The sequence below is a fragment of the Mobula birostris genome, chromosome 2 (assembly GCF_030028105.1).
Source record: "Mobula birostris isolate sMobBir1 chromosome 2, sMobBir1.hap1, whole genome shotgun sequence".
NCBI lineage: Eukaryota > Metazoa > Chordata > Chondrichthyes > Myliobatiformes > Myliobatidae > Mobula > Mobula birostris.
In genome coordinates, this window is record NC_092371.1 from 175,122,152 (window position 1) to 175,142,540 (window position 20,389).

Below are 20,389 nucleotides of genomic sequence, written 5' to 3' on the forward strand. Positions count from 1 at the left end.
TGTTACTTATTTTTATGCACACATTCTTTCTCTCACTCTCCTTTTTCTCCCTCTGTCCCTCTGAATATACCTCTTGCCCATCCTCTGGGTCTCCCCCCCTTGTCTTTCTTCCCAGACCTCCTGTCCCATGATCCTCTCGTATCCCCTTTTGCTTATCACCTGTCCAGCTCTTGGCTCCATCCCTCCCCCTCCTGTCTTCTCCTATCATTTTGGATCTCCCCCTCCCCCTCCAACTTTCAAATCCCTTACTCACTCTTCCTTCAGTTAGTCCTGACGAAGGGTCTCGGCCTGAAACGTCGACTGCACCTCTTCCTACAGGTGCTGCTTGGCCTGCTGCGTTCACCAGCAACTTTGATGTGTGTTGCTTGAATTTCCAGCATCTGCAGAATTCCTGTTGTTTCCGCTCATAAATTTGTATGTATTTGTCAAATTTCCTCTCAATCTGCTACGGTGTAGGGAATTAAGTCCCAACTTCTTCAACATTTCTTTACAACTCAGATCCGCAAGTCCCGGTAACATTCTTGGAAATTTTCTCTGTACTTATTCCTTGCTAATTACAACTTTCCTGTAGGTAGGTGACCAAAGCTGCAGCCAAATTCGTGCTCACCAACATCTTATACAATTTCAAAATAATATCCTAACTCCTGCACTCAATACATTGATTTATGAAGGCCAACATGCCAAATGCTTTTTTACAATGTTATCTACTTGTGATGCCACTTTCAAGGAGTTATGGATCTGTATTCCCAGATCCATTACTGCCCTACCATTCCGTACGTAGGAACTACCCTTGTTGGTCCTTCCAATGTGCAAACCTCAAACTTGGATACATTAAGTTCTATATGTCATGTTTCCAGCTGGTCCATTTCCCTCTGAGCTTTGACAGTCTTCCTTGCGACCACCACACCCCCAATTTTGGTGTCGTCTGCTAATTTACTGATCCAGTTTACTGCATTATCATCCAGATCTTTGATATAGATGATAAACAACAATGAGTCCAGCACTGATCCCTGCAGCACAACACCAGACACAGGCCTCCAGTCAGAGAGGTAACCATCTGCCAATCTCCAGCTTCGCTTGCAAAGCCAGTTTAGTACCTTACCTTGAATACCAAGCGACTGAACCTTCTTGACTAACCTTCTATGTGAGACCTTGACAAAGTCCTTCCTAAAGTCCATATGGACAACGTTAACTGACTTGTCTACATCTACTTTCCTGATAGCATTCTCGAACAACTCTATAGTATTAGTTAGACACGACCTACTATGTTGATTAACCCTGATACCTATGTATCTGGTCCCTTAGAATATCTTCCAATCATTTTTTCACGTCTGATGTCATGCTCACTGGCCTATAATTTCCTGGCTTATTCTTAGAGCCTTTCTTAAAAAATGGAACAACATTAGCTATCCTCCAGTCCTCTGGCACCTCACCCATAGCAAAGGATGTTTTAAGCATCTCTGCTTCGGCCCCTACAATTTCTGCTCTGGTCTCTTACAGTGTCCAAGGGAACAGCTTGTCAGGCCCTGGGGACTTATCCACCCGAACTTGCATGAAAACAGCAAATACTCCCTCTTCTGTAACCTGAATGGGGTCGATGAAGTTGCTGCTGCTTTGCCTCACTTTTGTAGACTGTGTGTCCATGCGCCGAATAAATAAAATGCAAAAAATCCATGTGTGATGTAAGATCTCCCTCATCGCTTTAAGCTCCATGTATAGATTATCACTATTTTATTCTGAATGGAACATACAAGCTCCGTCCTCTCAAAATGTCACTTTTGAAGGCCTCCCACTTTGCTTCACCAGAAAACAACATGTCCCAATCCACATTTGCTAGATCCTTTCTGATACAATCAAAATTAGTCTTTCTCTAATTTAGAATCTCAACCCAAGGACCAGACTAATCCTTTTTCAGAATTACTTTGAATACAAAGTGTACCCCTACACAAACTTCTGAAACAATGCCCCTCCTGCAACCAACTCTCACAAATGGCTCCAATATCATAATTCCACATGCTGATCCATGCTCTAAGCTCATTCGCCTTTCTTACAGTACTCCTTGCATTGAAATATATGCAGCTGAGAACATTAGTCCCACCATGCTCAACCTTTGGATTCCTGACTTTGTAAACAGGCTTAACAACAACTTTCTCCACATCCACTCTATCATCTGTTCTGATCTGTGTTAAGCTCCAAAATTTAACGCAATACTTCAAGTGTGGTCTAACCAGAATTTCATAGAGCTGCAACATTATCTCGTGGCTCTTGAGCTCAATGTATTGACCAATGGTGGCCAGCACACCAGGTATCTTCTTAACCACCTTATCAACTTGCATGGCACCTTTCAGGGATCCATGTACTTGAATACTAAGATCCCTGTTCCACCACTTTGCTAAGAATCTTGTCATTGCTAAGTTCTCTGCCTTCCAATTCAATCTTCAAAGTTATCACATCACACATTCTTCTGTATTAATATCTAACTGTACTTTTCTGTCCAACTCTGCATCCTGACTCAATCACGTTGTAACCTACGACAACCTTCTAAATGACAACTCTGACCTTAACAAACTCTCAAATTTAGGAGTTCAAATTTCAAAGCAAATTCTCTATCAAAGCATATAAACTGTAGGTCACCATATATTACCCTGAGATTTATTTTCTTGCAGACATTCACAGCTAATAATAAGAAACACAAATAAAGGAATCAATGAAAACCTGCCCACAAGCAAAGGTGAGCGAACAACCAATGTGCAAAAGAAGACCAACTGCAATTACAAAAAAAGGGAAAGAATAATAACAAATAACTAGTATTGAGAAGATGAGTTGTAGAGTTGTAAAGTGGAATTGGTTCAGTGGTCAGATCTGTGAGGTCATCCACGCTTGTTCAGGAACCTGATAGTTGAAGAGTAATAACTGTTCCTGATCCTGGTGGTGTGGCCTTAGATTCCTACAGGAACAGTAGGAGTGAGAAGAAAGCATGGCCTGAATGATGGGGGATCTTGATGGTAATGCTTTTTTTTTGTGGCTGCATTCCTTGTAAAAATTCTCAACGGTGAGGAGGGCTTTGCTTGTAAGGAAAAAATTCTTTGATGAATTCCCTCATTCACTTCTTTGGGATCTAATTGTTCACACCAATGCATAAAATTCAAAGGTATTGATCTTCATAGAAGGATATGCTGTTTGACATCAGGTGCTTTTATCTTGAAAATCAAAGCTTTCCACTTACATCTGACCAAAACATACTTGATACTGATGTGTCAATGTACAATGATGTGTTAACTTCCCAAACTTCTCCAATTCTTATTATCTTTAATCATTAAGATTCAAGATTGTTTAAAATCATTTCGAATACACTAGTGTAAAGGAGAACAAAACAATTGCCACTCCAGATTTGATCAGAACAGAAAGAACACACAATAAGATAAAGAACACAATAATGAAAAAAACATAATAAATATAAGTACATAGGCTGATTGTATGCCCATTAAGTACAGGAGTGTCTGTACCTAACAGGACACGAAATAATAAAGTAGTGATGATGAGTGGGTTAGTGAGTGGGGATGTAACCACAATGCTATTGTGGCGAATGACAATCAACTTGAATTTGAAGATGAACTTCATTTCAAAAGTAGGACTATTAACGAAACTTCACAAGATAATCAAAACAGATGCAGCTGAAAAGTGCATGTTCTACTGTCTCTGCACTCATGACTATGTGGCTAGGCACAACTCATTTGCCAATGACACAACCGTTGGCAGAATCTCAGATGCTGAAGAGGAGGTGTATAGGAGTGAGATAGACCGGTTGTTTGAGTGGTGTCATAACAACTAGCTCACATTCAGTGTCAGCAAGATCAATGAACTTATTTTGGACTTCAAGAAAGGGAAGTTGGGATGCATGCCAAACAAAATGTGTACAAATGTGAGAACACATACCAGTCCTCAAACTACTCATCAGTCAGTGGTGGAAAGGGTAAGCAGCTTCAGCTTCTTGTGTGTCAACATCTCAGAGGATCTATCCTGGGCTCAGCACACTGATGCAATCATGTAGGATGCAGACCAACAGCTATTCTTCATTAGCATATCTCTTCATTTGTTCTATCACCAAAGACTCCTAAAATTTCTATTGATACACAGTGGTAGCATTCTGACTGGCTGTATCACAGCCTGGTATGGAGGCTCAAATGTGCAGCATCACAAAAGGCTACAAAGGGTTGTTGACTCAGCCAGTTCCATCACAAATTCAACCCTCCCCACTATCAAGGACATCTTCAAGAGGCAATGCCACAAGAATGGAGCATCCATCAATAAGGACTCTTACTATCTGGGATATGCCCTTTTCTTGTTAATGCTGTCAGGAAGGAGGTACAGGAGTCTGAAGACCCACTCAGTAATTTAGAAACAGTTTCTTCCCCTCTGCCATCAGTTTTCTGATTGGTCCATGAAGACTACTTTATTATCCGTCTTCACTATTTATTTTGTAAGTTAATAACAATTGTGTGTCTTGGTTGCAAAATAACCTGATTCTGATAAATCCCATTCACTCAATCCATGATCAATTAATAGTACACAATATAAACTAAATAATAGACTATTTTCAAGTGTTAACATAATCACAACAAAATGAAAAAAAGGCAAACAACAGCAAAATCAAACAAGTGATCATCACCTCGGTAAGAGATCCCTTTGGTCTTCCCAGAAATTTGCTGGTCTTCCAGCACAGCAAGATGTCTGTAAGGAAATGTTGCTGACTGACACGGTCCAGACTGCAGGAGGATGTACTGAGGGATGCACTGAAGATCAGTGTAGCCAATGCTAAGACGTGGAGAATGACCATGGTCCAATCTCCACTGCACAGCGAAGGGTTGAGACTGGTGGGAAACCCCTCAAACATTGAAATTATGACCCCAGAGGGACCATGTGAATGGCAGAGACCTCAGTTCTTTACTATCCCTGTCGAAACCTCTCCAGTGTTTTGATTTTCCTTAAACAACACAATAATTATTTGTAATACAATAAACTGTGTAAGGAATTGGTAAACTTTATGATATATTGTCGCAAGATCTTAACTGAACTTAAATTTTAACTGAATTGTATATTCAGTGTAACTCAAGGCTGACGGATCAGTTTCAACTGAATCCTGTACCACTCTTCAATATGCCTATAAGTCAGAACACTGAAAGAGCCAAAGAGATTTGGCAAGGTTGAACTAAAATAAGATTTATGGTATTGCTTCTGAACTGAATTGAATTGAGATGAAAGAAGAATGGAGGTCTACATGAGAGGGAAGGGTTAGAATAATTTTAGACTAAGTCCAGAAGTCAAGGCCAGATGGCCAGAGCTCCAGGTCTGCAAATCCGCTGAGGAGGTGAAAGGACTGTGAATCCACAAGTCTGTTAGAGACTGGAAGCCAAAGACAGTTTGTCCAGGGGTTGGAGAATTGTGTATGTGTATTGATGGGTGGGAGACGGGTACAAAGCATGAGGACTAGAACTGCCAGACTGAGGAACAGCTTCTTCCCTCAGGCTGTGAGACTAATGAATACCCTGCTTCCACCGAGGTCTTGCCACTAGGACAGCAAGCTGTTTACTGTTTACTTGTGTTGTGCATTACATGAATTTTAATTACAATTTTATAACTTATTTATGGCAATATTTTGTTTATGTGTGGTGTGTGATATATGTTTTGTGGGTGCACCATGGTAATGACAAAAAACTTAAACTTGAGCTTGAACTTGAGAGAAACCGTCTTGTTTTGCCGTTGTTGCTCTGTCCCTTGATGTCCTGTTTTGTTGTGTTCTGTGATATTCTGCCGAGCATGTTGGCATGCTACGTTGGCGCCAGAATGTATGGTGACACTTAAAGGCTGCACCCAACACATCTTTGTGTGTTGGCTGTTAATGCAAAAGATGCATTTCACTGTATGTTCCAATGTACATGTGAGAAATAAATCTGAATCTGAACATGTAAAAGTTGGCACAACATTGTGGGCCAAAGGGTCAGCATGTGCTATACTGTTGTAAGTTCCATGTTCGATATTTATTGTCCATGATTTATTACCATTACATGTACCAAGATGCAACAAAGAGCTTGTTTTGCATACTGTTCACACAGATCAATTCTTTGCACAGTGAATTGAGGTAGAACAAGGTAAAACAATAACAACACAGAATCAAATGTAACAGCCACAGAAAAAGTGCAGTGCAAGTAAATAATAAGAGGTAAAGTCACAAAGAAGTAAATCAAATTTTTTAACAGTCTTTTCACCAATAGTTAAATACTCATGAGCATTTATATACAGTATATTCTAGAAAACTGTGACTAACAACAGTAAACTTGAAAACAAACTTAGAAATGATTCTTCGTCAAAACCTCAAAGTGAGAGCTATAAGTCTGACAAGGTTTTATTTCAATGTCTTAATACTACTCTGTAAAATAAGAAGCTTGTTTTTAAAATGTCACATTAAAATTCATAGACACAACTACATGGCAAATCAAAGACAATGGGTTCTGAGGATGCCGAAAATTTTGAGCAACACACACAAAAATGCTGGAGGAAGTCAGGATTTCATCAGGATCAATATGTTGACTGTTTAATCCCCTCCATAGATGCTGCTTGGCTTGCTGAGTTCCAGCAACATTTTGGGTGTGCTGCTGACATGGCAAAGTTGTGTTGGAAGCTCATTAGATATGCAGAGGTAGAGATCAGCCTGAGACCGTGATGTAGTGGTTAGCACAAACACATCACAATGTCAGCAATCTTTGATCGGGGTTCAATCTCCACCGCTCTCTGTTAACAGTTTTTATGTTCCTCTCACATCCATGTGGATTTTGTCCAAGTGCTTTGGTTTCTTCACACACTCCAAAAGACTCATGGTTAGGCTTAGACTTAACAAATCGTCCTCATGTTATGTTGGTGCCAGAAGTGTGGCGACTCAATCTTCACTGCTTTGGTTTGAAGAAAACGACGCAATTCATTGTATATTTCAATGATTTGATGTACACGTGACAAATGAAGCTAATATTTAATTGGTTCCTCTGAGAAAGGATACCATGGCAGCATAGTGGTTAGCGTGATGCTTTTACGGCTCAGAGCGTTGGAGTTTGGCGTTCAATTCCAGTGTTTTCTGTAAGAAACTTGTACCTCATTCCCATGAGAATGTGGGTTTCCTCCGGGTACTCTAGTTTCCTCCCACAGTCCGAAGATGTACCGGTTAGTAGGTTAATTGGTCATTGTGAATTTTCCTACAATTGGGCGGCAGTTAAATTGGTGGGTTGCTGAGCAGAATAGCTCATTGGACTGGAAGTGCCGGTTCCATGGTGTATCTCCAAATAAAAATTTGTTGATGACAATTTTCTGCATATTTTTATAATATTAAAGTTTGGCATTCACAGCTCTCCTTGGCAGTGCATTCCACAGATTCACCACCACTCCATCAGTCAGGGAACTGACTTCATAAATTTGTATGTTATGTAGCAGTTAAAGATAAAGATAGCAATTAGCTTTATTGGTCACGTGTACATTGAAACATAAACACATGCAGTGAAATACATCATTTATGTCAACGACCAGCATAGTCGGAGGATGTACTGGAGGCAGTCTTCAAGCGTCAGCACATTTTCAGCACCAATGTACAACCCACAAAGCCTAACCTGTATGTCTTTGGAATGCGGGAGGAAACTGGAGCGCCTGGAGAAAACCTATGCAGTCACAGGGAGAACATACAAGCTCCTTATAGGTAGCAGAGGGAAATAAACCTGGGTCACTGCCGCTGTTAAGCACTACGCTAACTGCTACGTTTCTGAGTACATACATTGTAAGCCACACATGATTGACGACCCAAATGTATTTGTTGTTTGGGATGCAAACATCAGTTGTTTGAAGGATAATAACTGTCAGACCAGATTAATATACTGTATGGCACAAGCATTCCACATCTCCAGAAGATAAGCCATCATGCATAAAAGCATACCTTGGTAGATAGCCTTAAATCCAAGTGATCCAATGGTTTCATCAGACTGTAAATGGAGCCACATTTGATTGCTCATGCTGACAATCAAGTCAGGGACGCTCGAGCCTGTAAGTCTGAAATGTGAAACATGTAGATAATTAGCACAATTAGTGAGTGTCAAATGTTTCATTTAACTTGTTAGAAATTGTGCCTGATATTTATCATTTGTTAACGGCTTTTAAGAAGTGAATCAATACTCATAATGTCCTCAGCACTGTAAAGGACCCCTCCCAGCCAGCAGACAATCTGTTTGACCTCCTACCATCAGGTAGAAGGTACCACAGTATAAGAACAAGGACTAAGCACTTAACATTCTACAGAGGCTGGAAATCCAGAGCAGCACACACAAAATGCAGAAGGAACTCAGTAGGTCAGGGAGGATCCATGGAAATCAATAAAAGTCAATATATCAGGCCAAGACCTCTCTTTAAGACAGGAAAGGAAGGGGCAAGACACCAGAATAAAAAGATGGGGGAAGACGAAGGAGGACAAGCTTGAAGATGATATATGAAGCCAGGTGGGTGGGACAGGCGGGAGAATAAGGAATCTGATAGGAGAGGAGAGTGGACCATGGGAAAAAGAGAAGAAGGAGGGGCCCCTGGGGGAGATGATAGGCGGATGAGGACAAGGTGTAATATGCCAGAGTGGGGATTGCAGAAGAAGGCAGGGGGAAGGGAAAAGACAAAAAAAATACCAGTAGGAGAAATTTGGTAAGATGGTGGTGCACTCGGGTGCAGTGACTTTTATAGGGTTGACCTAAGATGTTATTGTCTTTTTTAAATGTATTTTTATGATCTCAAGACCCTACTCAGGACATGAAGAGCTTAAAGTACTGCAAGTCTACTCCATTAGCGAGTGAAGGAGCTGGGCCTGTTGCAGATGGTGATATGGCTTGCAACAGAGAGGCAGCAGTACACAAACTAAGCGTGCAGTTTTACAGCATGTGATAGCTTAGTTGCTTTTCTTGCAATTGCAGTACCCTGTTGGACATTGGCAGTATGGAATGCTGTGAGCCCAATTAGTTGGTTTATTGGTGAAAGGCAGGGAAGCTGCTTGGGCTCAGTCATAGCAAGGACTGGCTTCAAGCTGCGGTGTCACTGGTTTCCAGCTGCCCAGGGGAGGTGTTAGAGTCAGGCTCTCCACCAGAGTTCCGGAAGTGGTGTGGTGCGGTTGGTGATACACATAAATTAAGATGTTTGCTGGCCTGGGCTAGCACCAGTGGCATCAGCAGTTGGTCTGCCACCTGTCCTCAGGGGAGGGAGAGATAAGGCACACAATGAAGCAGCATTTGGAGGTGTTAATGAAGGAGCCATCAGTCTGGGTATTGTCAAGATCGGCTCCCCCTTTGAACCCTGAATTGTTTGAAGTCATGGACAGGCGATCTGGAGATGTGTAATGAAGAGACGGGAGAGAGAGCTGTCTAGAGCGGCTCCCCCTTTGAACCCTGAACTGTTTGAAGTGATGGACAGGCGATCTGGAGATGTGTAATGAAGGGACGGGAGAGAGAGCTGTCTGGAGCGGTTCCCCCTTTGAACCCTGAACTGTTTGAAGTGATGGACAGGCGATACCCCAGCAGGGGGATAAAAAGGGACAGGTTCGCTAAGGCAGGACACACACGACACTCGAGGTAACGAGACCCTGGAAGCGGTGCGCCTCTCACGAGTCGGTGGGAAGTACCGGGCCACAAACGCACAGGGTGGAAAAGTACAATCAATGGGAACCCGGTGTGTGTCCGCCCTTGCTTGGGTGCCGGGTTCACTGCAGAGGATCGACCGCATCTGGAGGAGGGGTCACAGTCGGTGACCCCAGGTGACATCACAAAGGACTCGCCCGAAAGCTGCTTGTGAGCAATATCGCAGGTCTGTGAGTGGAAGCCGTTTTTGAATGATCATTCGTTCTCGTTCTCTCTCTCCTTCCCCCCACATTGTCCATCGCCATGGCAACGATTACTGCGAACCGAACTAAATTGAACTGGACTTTGTGTCACTTTGAAATTGGTCATTTACCCCCAGACAACGATAGAGCTTGATTGATCCTGTTATCTTAATTCTGTGCACATGTGTGTTTATCATTGCTGAACTGTTGCATTTATTATCCTTTTGATTACTGTGTTGCTTGTTTCTTTAATAAAACTTTCTTAGATCTAGTAATCCAGACTCCAACTGAGTGATCCATTTCTGCTGGTTTGGCAACCCAGTTACGGGGTACGTCGGTGGTGGGGAAACTGCTGGAGTCAGTTATCAAGGATGTGATAACAGCACATTTGGAAAGCGGTGAAATGATCGGACAAAGTCAGCATGGATTTGTGAAAGGAAAATCATGTCTGACAAATCTCATAGAATTTTTTGAGGATGTAACTAGTAGAGTGGATAGGGGAGAACCAGTGGATGTGGTATATTTGGATTTTCAGAAGGCTTTTGACAAGGTCCCACACAGGAGATTAGTGTGCAAACTTAAAGCACACGGTATTGGGGGTAAGGTATTGGTGTGGGTGGAGAGTTGGTTAGCAGACAGGAAGCAAAGAGTGGGAATAAACGGGACCTTTTCAGAATGGCAGGCGGTGACTAGTGGGGTACCGCAAGGCTCAGTGCTGGGACCCCAGTTGTTTACAATATATATTAATGACTTGGATGAGGGAATTAAATGCAGCATCTCCAAGTTTGCGGATGACACGAAGCTGGGTGGCAGTGTTAGCTGTGAGGAGGATGCTAAGAGGATGCAGGGTGACTTGGATAGGTTGGGTGAGTGGGCAAATTCATGGCAGATGCAATTTAATGTGGATAAATGTGAAGTTATCCACTTTGGTGGCAAAAATAGGAAAATAGATTATTATCTGAATGGTGGCCGATTAGGAAAAGGGGAGGTGCAACGAGACCTGGGTGTCATTATACACCAGTCATTGAAAGTGGGCATGCAGGTACAGCAGGCGGTGAAAAAGGCGAATGGTATGGGGCATTTATAGCGAGAGGATTCGAGTACAGGAGCAGGGAGGTACTACTGCAGTTGTACAAGGCTTTGGTGAGACCACACCTGGAATATTGTGTGCAGTTTTGGTCCCCTAATCTGAGGAAAGACATCCTTGCCATACAGGGAGTACAGAGAAGGTTCACCAGATTGATTCCTGGGATGGCAGGACTTTCATATGAAGAAAGACTGGATGAACTGGGCTTGTACTCGTTGGAATTTAGAAGATTGAGGAGGGATCTGATTGAAACGTATAAGATCCTAAAGGGATTGGACAGGCTAGATGCAGGAAGATTGTTCCCGATGTTGGGGAAGTCCAGAACGAGGGGTCACAGTTTGAGGATAGAGGGGAAGCCTTTTAGGACCGAGATTAGGAAAAACTTCTTCACACAGAGAGTGGTGAATCTGTGGAATTCTCTGCCACAGGAAACAGTTGAGGCCAGTTCATTGGCTATATTTAAGAGGGAGTTAGATATGGCCCTTGTGGCTACGGGGGTTAGGGGGTATGGAGGGAAGGCTGGGGCGGGGTTCTGAGTTGGATGATCAGCCATGATCATAATAAATGGCGGTGCAGGCTCGAAGGGCCGAATGGCCTACTCCTGCACCTATTTTCTATGTTTCTATGTAACAGGTGTCACTGGTTTTCAGCTGCCCAGGGGAGGTGTTAGAGTCAGGCTCTCCACCAGAGTTCCGGAAGTGGTGTGGTGCGGTTGATGCTGTCCCCTGTGTTGGCTCAGCAGAAGGCAAACTGGATGTATTTGACTGCATACTGCTGCAACATTCATGGACTCAGGAACTTAGACTATATATTTTTGTATAACTGTATTTTAGTGCTTTCTTTTGTGTGCCTGCTATCTTATATGTGCTAGATGTGCCTTGTGTTGTGCATGACTGTTGGGACTTTTGGCAGACAGGAAGCAAAGAGTGGGAATAAACAGGACTGTTTCAGAATGGCAGGCGGTGACTAGTGGGGTACCGCAAGGCTCAGTGCTGGGACCCCAGTTGTTTACAATATATATTAACGACTTAGATGAGGGAATTAAATGCAGCATCTCCAAGTTTGCGGATGACACGAAGCTGGGCGACAGTGTTAGCTGTGAGGAGGATGCTAAGAAGATGCAGGGTGACTTGGATAGGTTAGGTGAGTGGGCAAATTCATGGCAGATGCAATTTAATGTGGATAAATGTGAGGTTATCCACTTTGGTGGCAAAAACAGGAAGACAGATTATTATTTGAATGGTGGCTGATTAGGAAAAGGGGAGGTGCAACGAGACCTGGGTGTCATTATACACCAGTCATTGAAAGTGGGCATGCAGGTACAGCAGGCGGTGAAAAAGGCGAATGGTATGCTGGCATTCATAGCAAGAGGATTCGAGTACAGGAGCAGGGAGGTACTACTGCAGTTGTACAAGGCCTTGGTGAGACCACACCTGGAGTATTGTGTGCAGTTTTGGTCCCCTAATATGAGGAAAGACATCCTTGCCATGGAGGGAGTACAAAGAAGGTTCACCAGATTGACTCCTGGGATGGCAGGACTTTCATATGATGAAAGACTGGATCGACTAGGCTTATATTCTTTGGAATTTAGAAGATTGAGGGGGTATCTGATTGAAATGTATAAAATCCTAAAGGGATTGGACAGGCTAGATACAGGAAGGTTGTTCCCGATGTTGGGGAAGTCCAGAACGAGGGGTCACAGTTTGAGGATAAAGGGGAAGCCTTTTAGGACCGAGATTAGGAAAAACTTCTTCACACAGAGAGTGGTGAATCTGTGGAATTCTCTACCACAGGAAACAGCTGAGGCCAGTTCATTGGCTATACTTAAGAGGGAGATAGATATGGCCCTTGTGGCTAAAGGGATCGGGGGTATGGAGGGAAGGCTGGTACAGGGTTCTGAGTTGGATAATCAGCCATGATCATACTGAATGGCGGTGTAGGCTCAAAGGGCCGAATGGCCTACTCCTGCACCTATTTTCTATGTTTCTATGTTTCTGTGTTTTATGTCTTGGCCCCATGGTAACGCTGAAAGTTAAACTTGAGGTTGAAACTGATATACATGAAATCAGGTTGGAGACTACCTAGGTGTTGCTCCTCTATCCCGAGAGTGGCCTCACTGTGGCAGAAGAGGAGTGACATGTTAAAATGGGAATGGGGATAGGATTTAAGAACAATGATTGTTAGGCTGGTTAATAGTTTCTTCTCCTAGCTCGTGAGATTTCTGAATGCCCTGCTACCATCCTGTGCACATTACTTATAACAGCATCAGTAGCATTATACAGCTGTATATTTAACTGTATGTCATATATGCACTTTATGTCAACTTAGAACATAGAGCAACACAGCACAGGGACAGGCCCTTCAGCTCACAGTGTTGTGCCGAGCCAGTAATCACATAGGTAACTAAACTAGTCTCTTCTGCCTACATAATATTCACATCCATCCATTTTCCTCACCTTCCTCGAGCGATCAAAACATTGCTTAAAAGCACCTAATGTATCTCCTAGGCAGCACATCCCAGTCACTCAAAAATTTTGCCCCTCATATTTCCTTTGAAATTACCCCTTCTCACCTTAAATACATGCCCTCTTGTACATCTACAGAATATTTATTATCTGTTAATATTATTGTGTTAACATTATTTTATGTATCGTATGTGAAATATGTACTGCATTTTTCTCCTTGGACCCAGAGGAACATTGCTTCATTTAACTATATACCTGAGTATGGCTGAGTGATAATAGACTTGAAATTGAAACTCCAGACAAGCAGCAGCTGAAGTCAGGATTGAACCTATGTAACCTACTTAAAATAAATCTAATCCTCCCCTCCCCTCCCTAGGTTGGCTGTTGGTGACTAGAGATGCTCCACAGGGGTTAGTGTTGGGAGCGCTTCATTTCACATTATATGTCAATGATTTGGATGATCAAACTGATGGCTCTGCGGCCAAGTTTACAGATGACATAAAGAAAGGTGGAGGAGCTGGAGGTGTTGAAGAAGCAGGTGGTCTGCAGAAGGATTTAGACAGATTAGGAGAATGAGAATGAGAGATTAAGAGAAATGACAGGGTGTCAGGAATTGTATGGCCATGTACTTTGGTGGAAGAAATGTAGGTGTAGATTATTTTCTAAATGGGGAGCAAATATAGAAATCAGAGGTGCTGAGGGACTTGGGCGTACTAACACAGGATTTTCTAAAGGTTAACTTGCAGGTTGAATGTGTAGTAAGGAAATCAAATGCAATGTTAACTTTCATTTTGAGAGGACTAGAATATAAAAGCCAGAATGTAATGCTGACACTTTATAAGGCAATGATTTGGCCATATTTAGAGCATTATGAGCAGATTTGGGCCTCTTATCTAAGAAAAGATATGTTGACATTGGAGAGTGTCCAAAGGAAGCTCACGAGAATGATTCTGGAAATGAAAGGCTTAACGTATTAGGAGCGTTTGAAGGCACTGGGCCAACACTCACCGAGTTCAGTTAGATGCCTTTATGTAGAACAAGAATAACAAACTTAACTCAATATCAGCCTTGCTCTTGAAATATAAAGTTTGTCTGTCAGACTAGTCTCCTGTGGAAACTTGCACTGAATTTGTTACATTTATTCTATCAGATTAGTTAGACTTGAAGTTCAGGAGTGGAGACTAAAGGAATAAATTGAGCATTTTATTGCTGTTCGTGGGTTGAATTTAATAAGGCTAAATAAGCATTGAGTAAGATTTAACAAGATTTGGATAACTTCACACCCCAACACTGGGGTTCAGAATGATTCCACAACCTATTAACTCACTTTAAAAGTCTTTTTAACACTTGTCCTTAATATTATTCATTACTTAACTATTATTATTTTGCTTTTCTGTTTGTACTTGTATAACTTGTTGTATTTTTCACATTGGTTATTTGACTGTTTTTGTTTTGTGTGTAGCTTTTCATTGATTCAATTGTGTTGTTTTGTACTTAGCAGTAGAAAATGCATCTCAGGGTACTATATAGTGATGTATATGTATTTTGGTAATAACTTTACTTTCAACTTTGATTACACACGAGTTATTTAGCTTCTAAATGGGGATTAGTGTAGTTATTAATTTAGAACAATAGTGAGCATTTATTCTGATTTTTACAATAGAAAGCCAGCTGCCATACCACTGCTGTTTGGGTTACTACGTTGGCAGTTACAATACTTGCATTCATTTCCATCCGATTAGGCTTTATAACACACCTTGTAAGTATAATCTGACTTAATTATATAATTAATCTATGAATAATATAATTAACAAATTTAAATTGTATAGTTTATTTAATGCAACCAATAAAAACAAACAGACTGAAACTAAATATGCATCAAAAAGTTACATTAAATATGGTTCTCATTATGGTTCTGTGCACAATATACAGTTTTGCTTGATCTCAATGTTGAACTGCTTCAGAATACTTTATATATCTTCCTTAAAAATCCTGTATAAAAATTGTGTGTGTTTTTTATTGATCCACAAATCTGGAGCAACTAGCATATAGCTGACTAAGAAAATGAAAGCATTGAGTTTTAAAATTAAAGCTAACAACTTGTCCTTGCATCTTGTGAATGTTCACTAGGGATGGGGGAACTGAAGTAACTTAAGAGAACATAGAACAACACAGCACAGGACAGGCCCTTCAGCCCACAATGTTGTGCCAAATCAATTAAATCACTAATCACAAACACAAGAAAATTTGCAGATGCTGAAAACCCAAGCAACACACACAAAATGCTGGAGGAACCCAAAAGGCCAGGCAGTATCTATGGAAAAGAGTAAACAGCTGGCGTTTCAGATCGAGATCTTCATCAGGAGTAGGAAAAAAAAGATGAGAAGTCAGAGTAAGAAGGTGGGGAGGGAGGGATCGAATGGGCAGGGCAGTAACCAAAAGGCTAAATAAACTAACATCTTCCTCCTTCAAAATATTCATGTCCTTCCATTTTTCTCACATACATGTACCAATACAAGTGCCTATTAGAAGTCCCTAATGTATCTCCCTCTAAAATTACTCCTGGCATTGCTTTCCAGGCACCCACCACTCTTCGGGTAAATACTTGTCCCTCGCATCTCCTTTAAAATTATCCCTTGTCACCTTAAATACATGCCCTCTGGTATTAGCCATTTCAACTCCGGGAAAACAACACCGTCTGTTTATCTATATTTCTCATAATCTTATAAACCTCTATTAGATCTCCCCTCAGGCTGGGCTGCTCCAGAGAAAGCAACTAAAGCATGTTCAACCTCTCATCAAACACTGCACTCTAATCCAGGCAACATCCTGATAAACCTCTTCAGCACCATCTCCAAAGCCTCAATATCCTTCCTATAATGGGGCGACCAGAAATGTATGCAATACTCCAGATGTGGCCTAACCAGAGTTTTATAAAGCTGCAACATGACTTCCTGACTTTTGAACTCAATGCCTCAACTAATAAAGGCAAATGTGCCATATGCGATATTAACCCGTGTAGCACTTTCAGGCAGCTATAAACTTGGACTCTAAGATCACTCTGCTCATCAACACATTCCCTTAACATACTGTCTGTTTACATTTGACCTACCAAGGTGCAACACTTCACATTGTCCAGTTTAAACTCCAGTTGCCATTGTTCCATCCTTACCGGTTATCTGTCTGTGATGCTACTGTAAATATGTTTTTCACTGCACCAGTGTAAACATATTCTTGTGTGGATGACAATAAACTCAACTTTGACTTTGACTTTAGTATGGGAAGATCCAAATTCTTTAGCAGCATGATTGGAGTTGCTTCATTTAGTTCAAGATTATGTGATGACACAGCAAGAGGTGGTACAGAGAGTTTAGTAATTCAATGGGAAATTGTACAGATTATCAGTCACACTGTCAATAGATTCATCTTGTACAAGTTGAGAATGGAATCTTAAAAAAACAACATTCAACATTAAGGACTCTCACTTTCCAGGATATGCACTCTTTTCATTACTACCATCGGGGAGGAGATTCAGATCCATGTATTTTTCACATATACATCGGTGCATACAGTGAAATGTGTAGCTTGTGTTACAATCAACACAACGTAAGGATGTGCTGGGGGCAGCTCACAGGTGTCACTGCGTATTCCAGTGCCAACACAGCATGCACACCGTGCTCAGCAAAGGGATTTCAGGAACACTCACTGTTTTAGGAACATCATTTTCCCCTCCACCATCAGATTCTTGGACAGTCCATGAACACTACTTATATTTTTCATTATTTATTTATTTTGTAATTTACAGAAAACATTACGCCTTTGTACTGTACTGCTGCTACAAAACAAGCCAAAAATCACAAGGAAACAAGAGATATATATATCTTCTCATTGTAATATATTTACATATATATATATATTCTTGTATATACTGTATATATTTCTTGTTCTAATTTATAGTACTTTTTAGTTATTGCACTGTATGTTGTTTATTCAGAAATCTGATGGCAGAGATGAAAAAGCTGTCCAGCAACTGAAGAATCTCTTGTGTTTAAAATTCCGTGTTATACAAGATGATGATAATAAACTTGATTCTGATTCTGATGTTTCAGGAGGTGGTCTTCATCCATGAGCTCCAATGTGTCATATTTTTAATGCTAAATTTTCTCCTTCAAGTAACATTATCACACATGTAATACTGTTGTGTGACATGTGGAAAGACAGCTTGCATCGGATCTGAAGTGATATAACAATTTGGTCCAAATCAAAATTATTCTTGCTTAATCTTTGTGATTAATTTCACCATTTTCTAGTTTGAGTAAATGCAAAGCAAACCCTCTTGCAAATGGATTGCCTGTCAAATATGATCGCATATTGGTCTTCAAGTGAAATCACTTTCCCTAATATACAATGCTTTGATGCAGAATTTCAATTCATCTGCCTTAGTATATGGTGGAATTACTGGTAGCACTTGACAAAGAACACCAGCTGGCATCAAAGAAACACTTCTCATTAATTTATTGTTGTCTCTTTGAACTTGCAATGCCCAGCCAAGTGTTTAGTGATCGATGTGTCCTGGGATGGATTCCAGGATCACAGCCCAAAGGTCAAATCAGATATCCATAAGTTCATGTCTGGAGACTGGAGCAGTCTATGGAGGAAGTCAAAGCCCAATGTCTGCAAGCCTGAGCCTGAGACTGCTAGAGACTGGAGGCTGAAGAAGATTCCTTGCTCTGGGTTCAAAGGACTACGTATATGCTTGGGTGGGAGGGAGGAATGGGGCTCGTTTTACTGTTGTGTTTTTTTTGCTTGTTAGGTTTTGTGCTGTTCTGCTGATGACTGAGGCCATGCTATGTGGGCACCAGAAGGCATGGTGACCCTTGCAGACTTCCCCCAGCGCACTCTTCAGTATATTAGTTGTTAATATAAGTTACACGTTTCACTATATGCTTTGATGTACGTGTAATAAGTAAACTTGAATCTTAAATCTAATGCTTCAATGTGGGCTATTACATTCATCCCAGACTGGACGTTCGTAATATTTTAGATATTTTTCCTTTGCAACTCCCTGACCAAAGTTGCATGTGGGAATCTTGACACTTGACAAATTTAAAGAGAGTTTCAAAGCTGAACATATAGCTTCCGCCTTCCAAATGTGTGGAAGGAATATCTGATACTGCTAGTGCTCAAGAAATCACGTTGTATCTTCACATTTCTGATAGAAGTAGATTAATAAAGACACTTATAGGCCTGGCCTCCAAACAGCTGCAGGGATGTGGACTACAAATTACAACTGGAAATAGAAAAGGCTTGTCAGAAGGGCAGTGTTATGATAATTGTGGGGGATTTTAACATGCGAGTGGATTGGGAAAATCAGGTCGGCACTGGATCTCGAGAGAGAGAATTTGTAGAATGTCTGCGGGATGGCTTTTTAGAACAGCTTGTTGTTGAGCCCACTAGGGGATCAGCTGTACTGGATTGGGTATTGTGTAATGAACAGGAGGTGATTAGAGAGATTGAGGTGAAGGAACCCTTGGCAGGCAGTGATCATAACATGATTGAGTTCACTGTGAAATTTGAAAAAGAGAAGCCGAAATCTGATCCATCGGTATTTCAGTGGAGTAAAGGAAATTATAGTATATGAGAGAGGAACTGGCCAAAGTTGACTGGAAAGGGACACTGGTGAGAAAGACAGCAGAGCAGCAGTGGCTGGAGTTTACGCGAGAAGTGAGGAAGGTGCAAGACAGGTATATTCCAAAAAAGAAGAAATTTTCGAGTGGAAAAAGGATGCAACCATGGTTGACAAGAGAAGTCAAAGCCAAAGTTAAAGCAAAGGAGAGGGCATACAAGGAAGCAAAAATTAGTGGGAAGACAGAGGATTGGGAAGTTTTTAAAACCTTACAAAAGGAAACCAAGAAGGTCATTAAGAGGGAAAAGATGAACTATGAAAGGAAGCTAGCAAATAATATCAAAGAGGATACTAAAAGCTTTTTCAAGTATATAAAGAGTAAAAGACAAGTGAGAGTAGATCTAGGATGGATAGAAAATGATGCTGGAGAAATAGTAATGGGAGATAAGGAGATGGCAGAGGAACTGAACGAATATTTTGCATCAGTCTTCACTGAGGAAGACATCAGCAGTATACCGGACACTCGAGGGTGGCAGGGAAGAGAAGTGTGCACAGTCACAATTACGACTGAGTAAGTACTCAGGAAGCTGAATAGTCTAAAGGTAGATAAATCTCCCGGACCAGATGGAATGCACCCGCGTGTTCTGAAGGAAGTAGCTGTGGAGATTACGGAGGCATTAGCAATGATCTTTCAAAAGTCGATAGATTCTGGCATGGTTCCGGAGGACTGGAAGATTGCAAATGTCACTCCGCTATTTAAGAAGGGGGCAAGGAAGCAAAAAGGAAATTATAGACCTGTTAGCTTGACATCGGTGGTTGGGAAGTTGTTGGAGTCGATTGTCAAGGATGAGGTTACAGAGTACCTGGAGGCATATGACAAGATAGGCAGAACTCAGCATGGATTCCTTAAAGGAAAATCCTGCCTGACAAACCTATTACAATTTTTTGAGGAAATTACCAGTAGGCTAGACAAGGGAGATGCAGTGGATGTTGTTTATTTGGATTTTCAGAAGGCCTTTGACAAGGTGCCACACATGAGGCTACTTAACAAGATAAGAGCCCATGGAATTACGGGAAAGTTACATACGTGGATAGAGCGTTGGCTGATTGGCAGGAAACAGAGAGTGGGAATAAAGGGATCCTATTCTGGTTGGCTGCTGGTTACCAGTGGTGTTCCACAGGGGTCTGTGTTGGGGCCGCTTCTTTATACATTGTACATCAACGATTTGGATTATGGAATAGATGGCTTTGTGGCTAAGTTTGCTGATGATATGAAGATAGGTGGAGGGGCCAGTAGTGCTGAGGAAATGGAGAGTCTGCAGAGA

At 41.5% G+C, this 20,389-nt stretch overlaps 1 protein-coding gene across 1 annotated transcript in view; it reads right to left on the reverse strand.

Annotated features, from left to right (window-relative positions):
- Positions 1–20,389, reverse strand: part of csmd1a (CUB and Sushi multiple domains 1a) — a 2,254,753-nt gene that overhangs the window by 595,547 nt on the left and 1,638,817 nt on the right. The window contains exon 12 of the mRNA XM_072251121.1: positions 7,973–8,085. Within this exon, the coding sequence (XP_072107222.1) occupies positions 7,973–8,085 (113 nt within the window). The remainder of the gene's footprint in view (positions 1–7,972; positions 8,086–20,389) is intronic.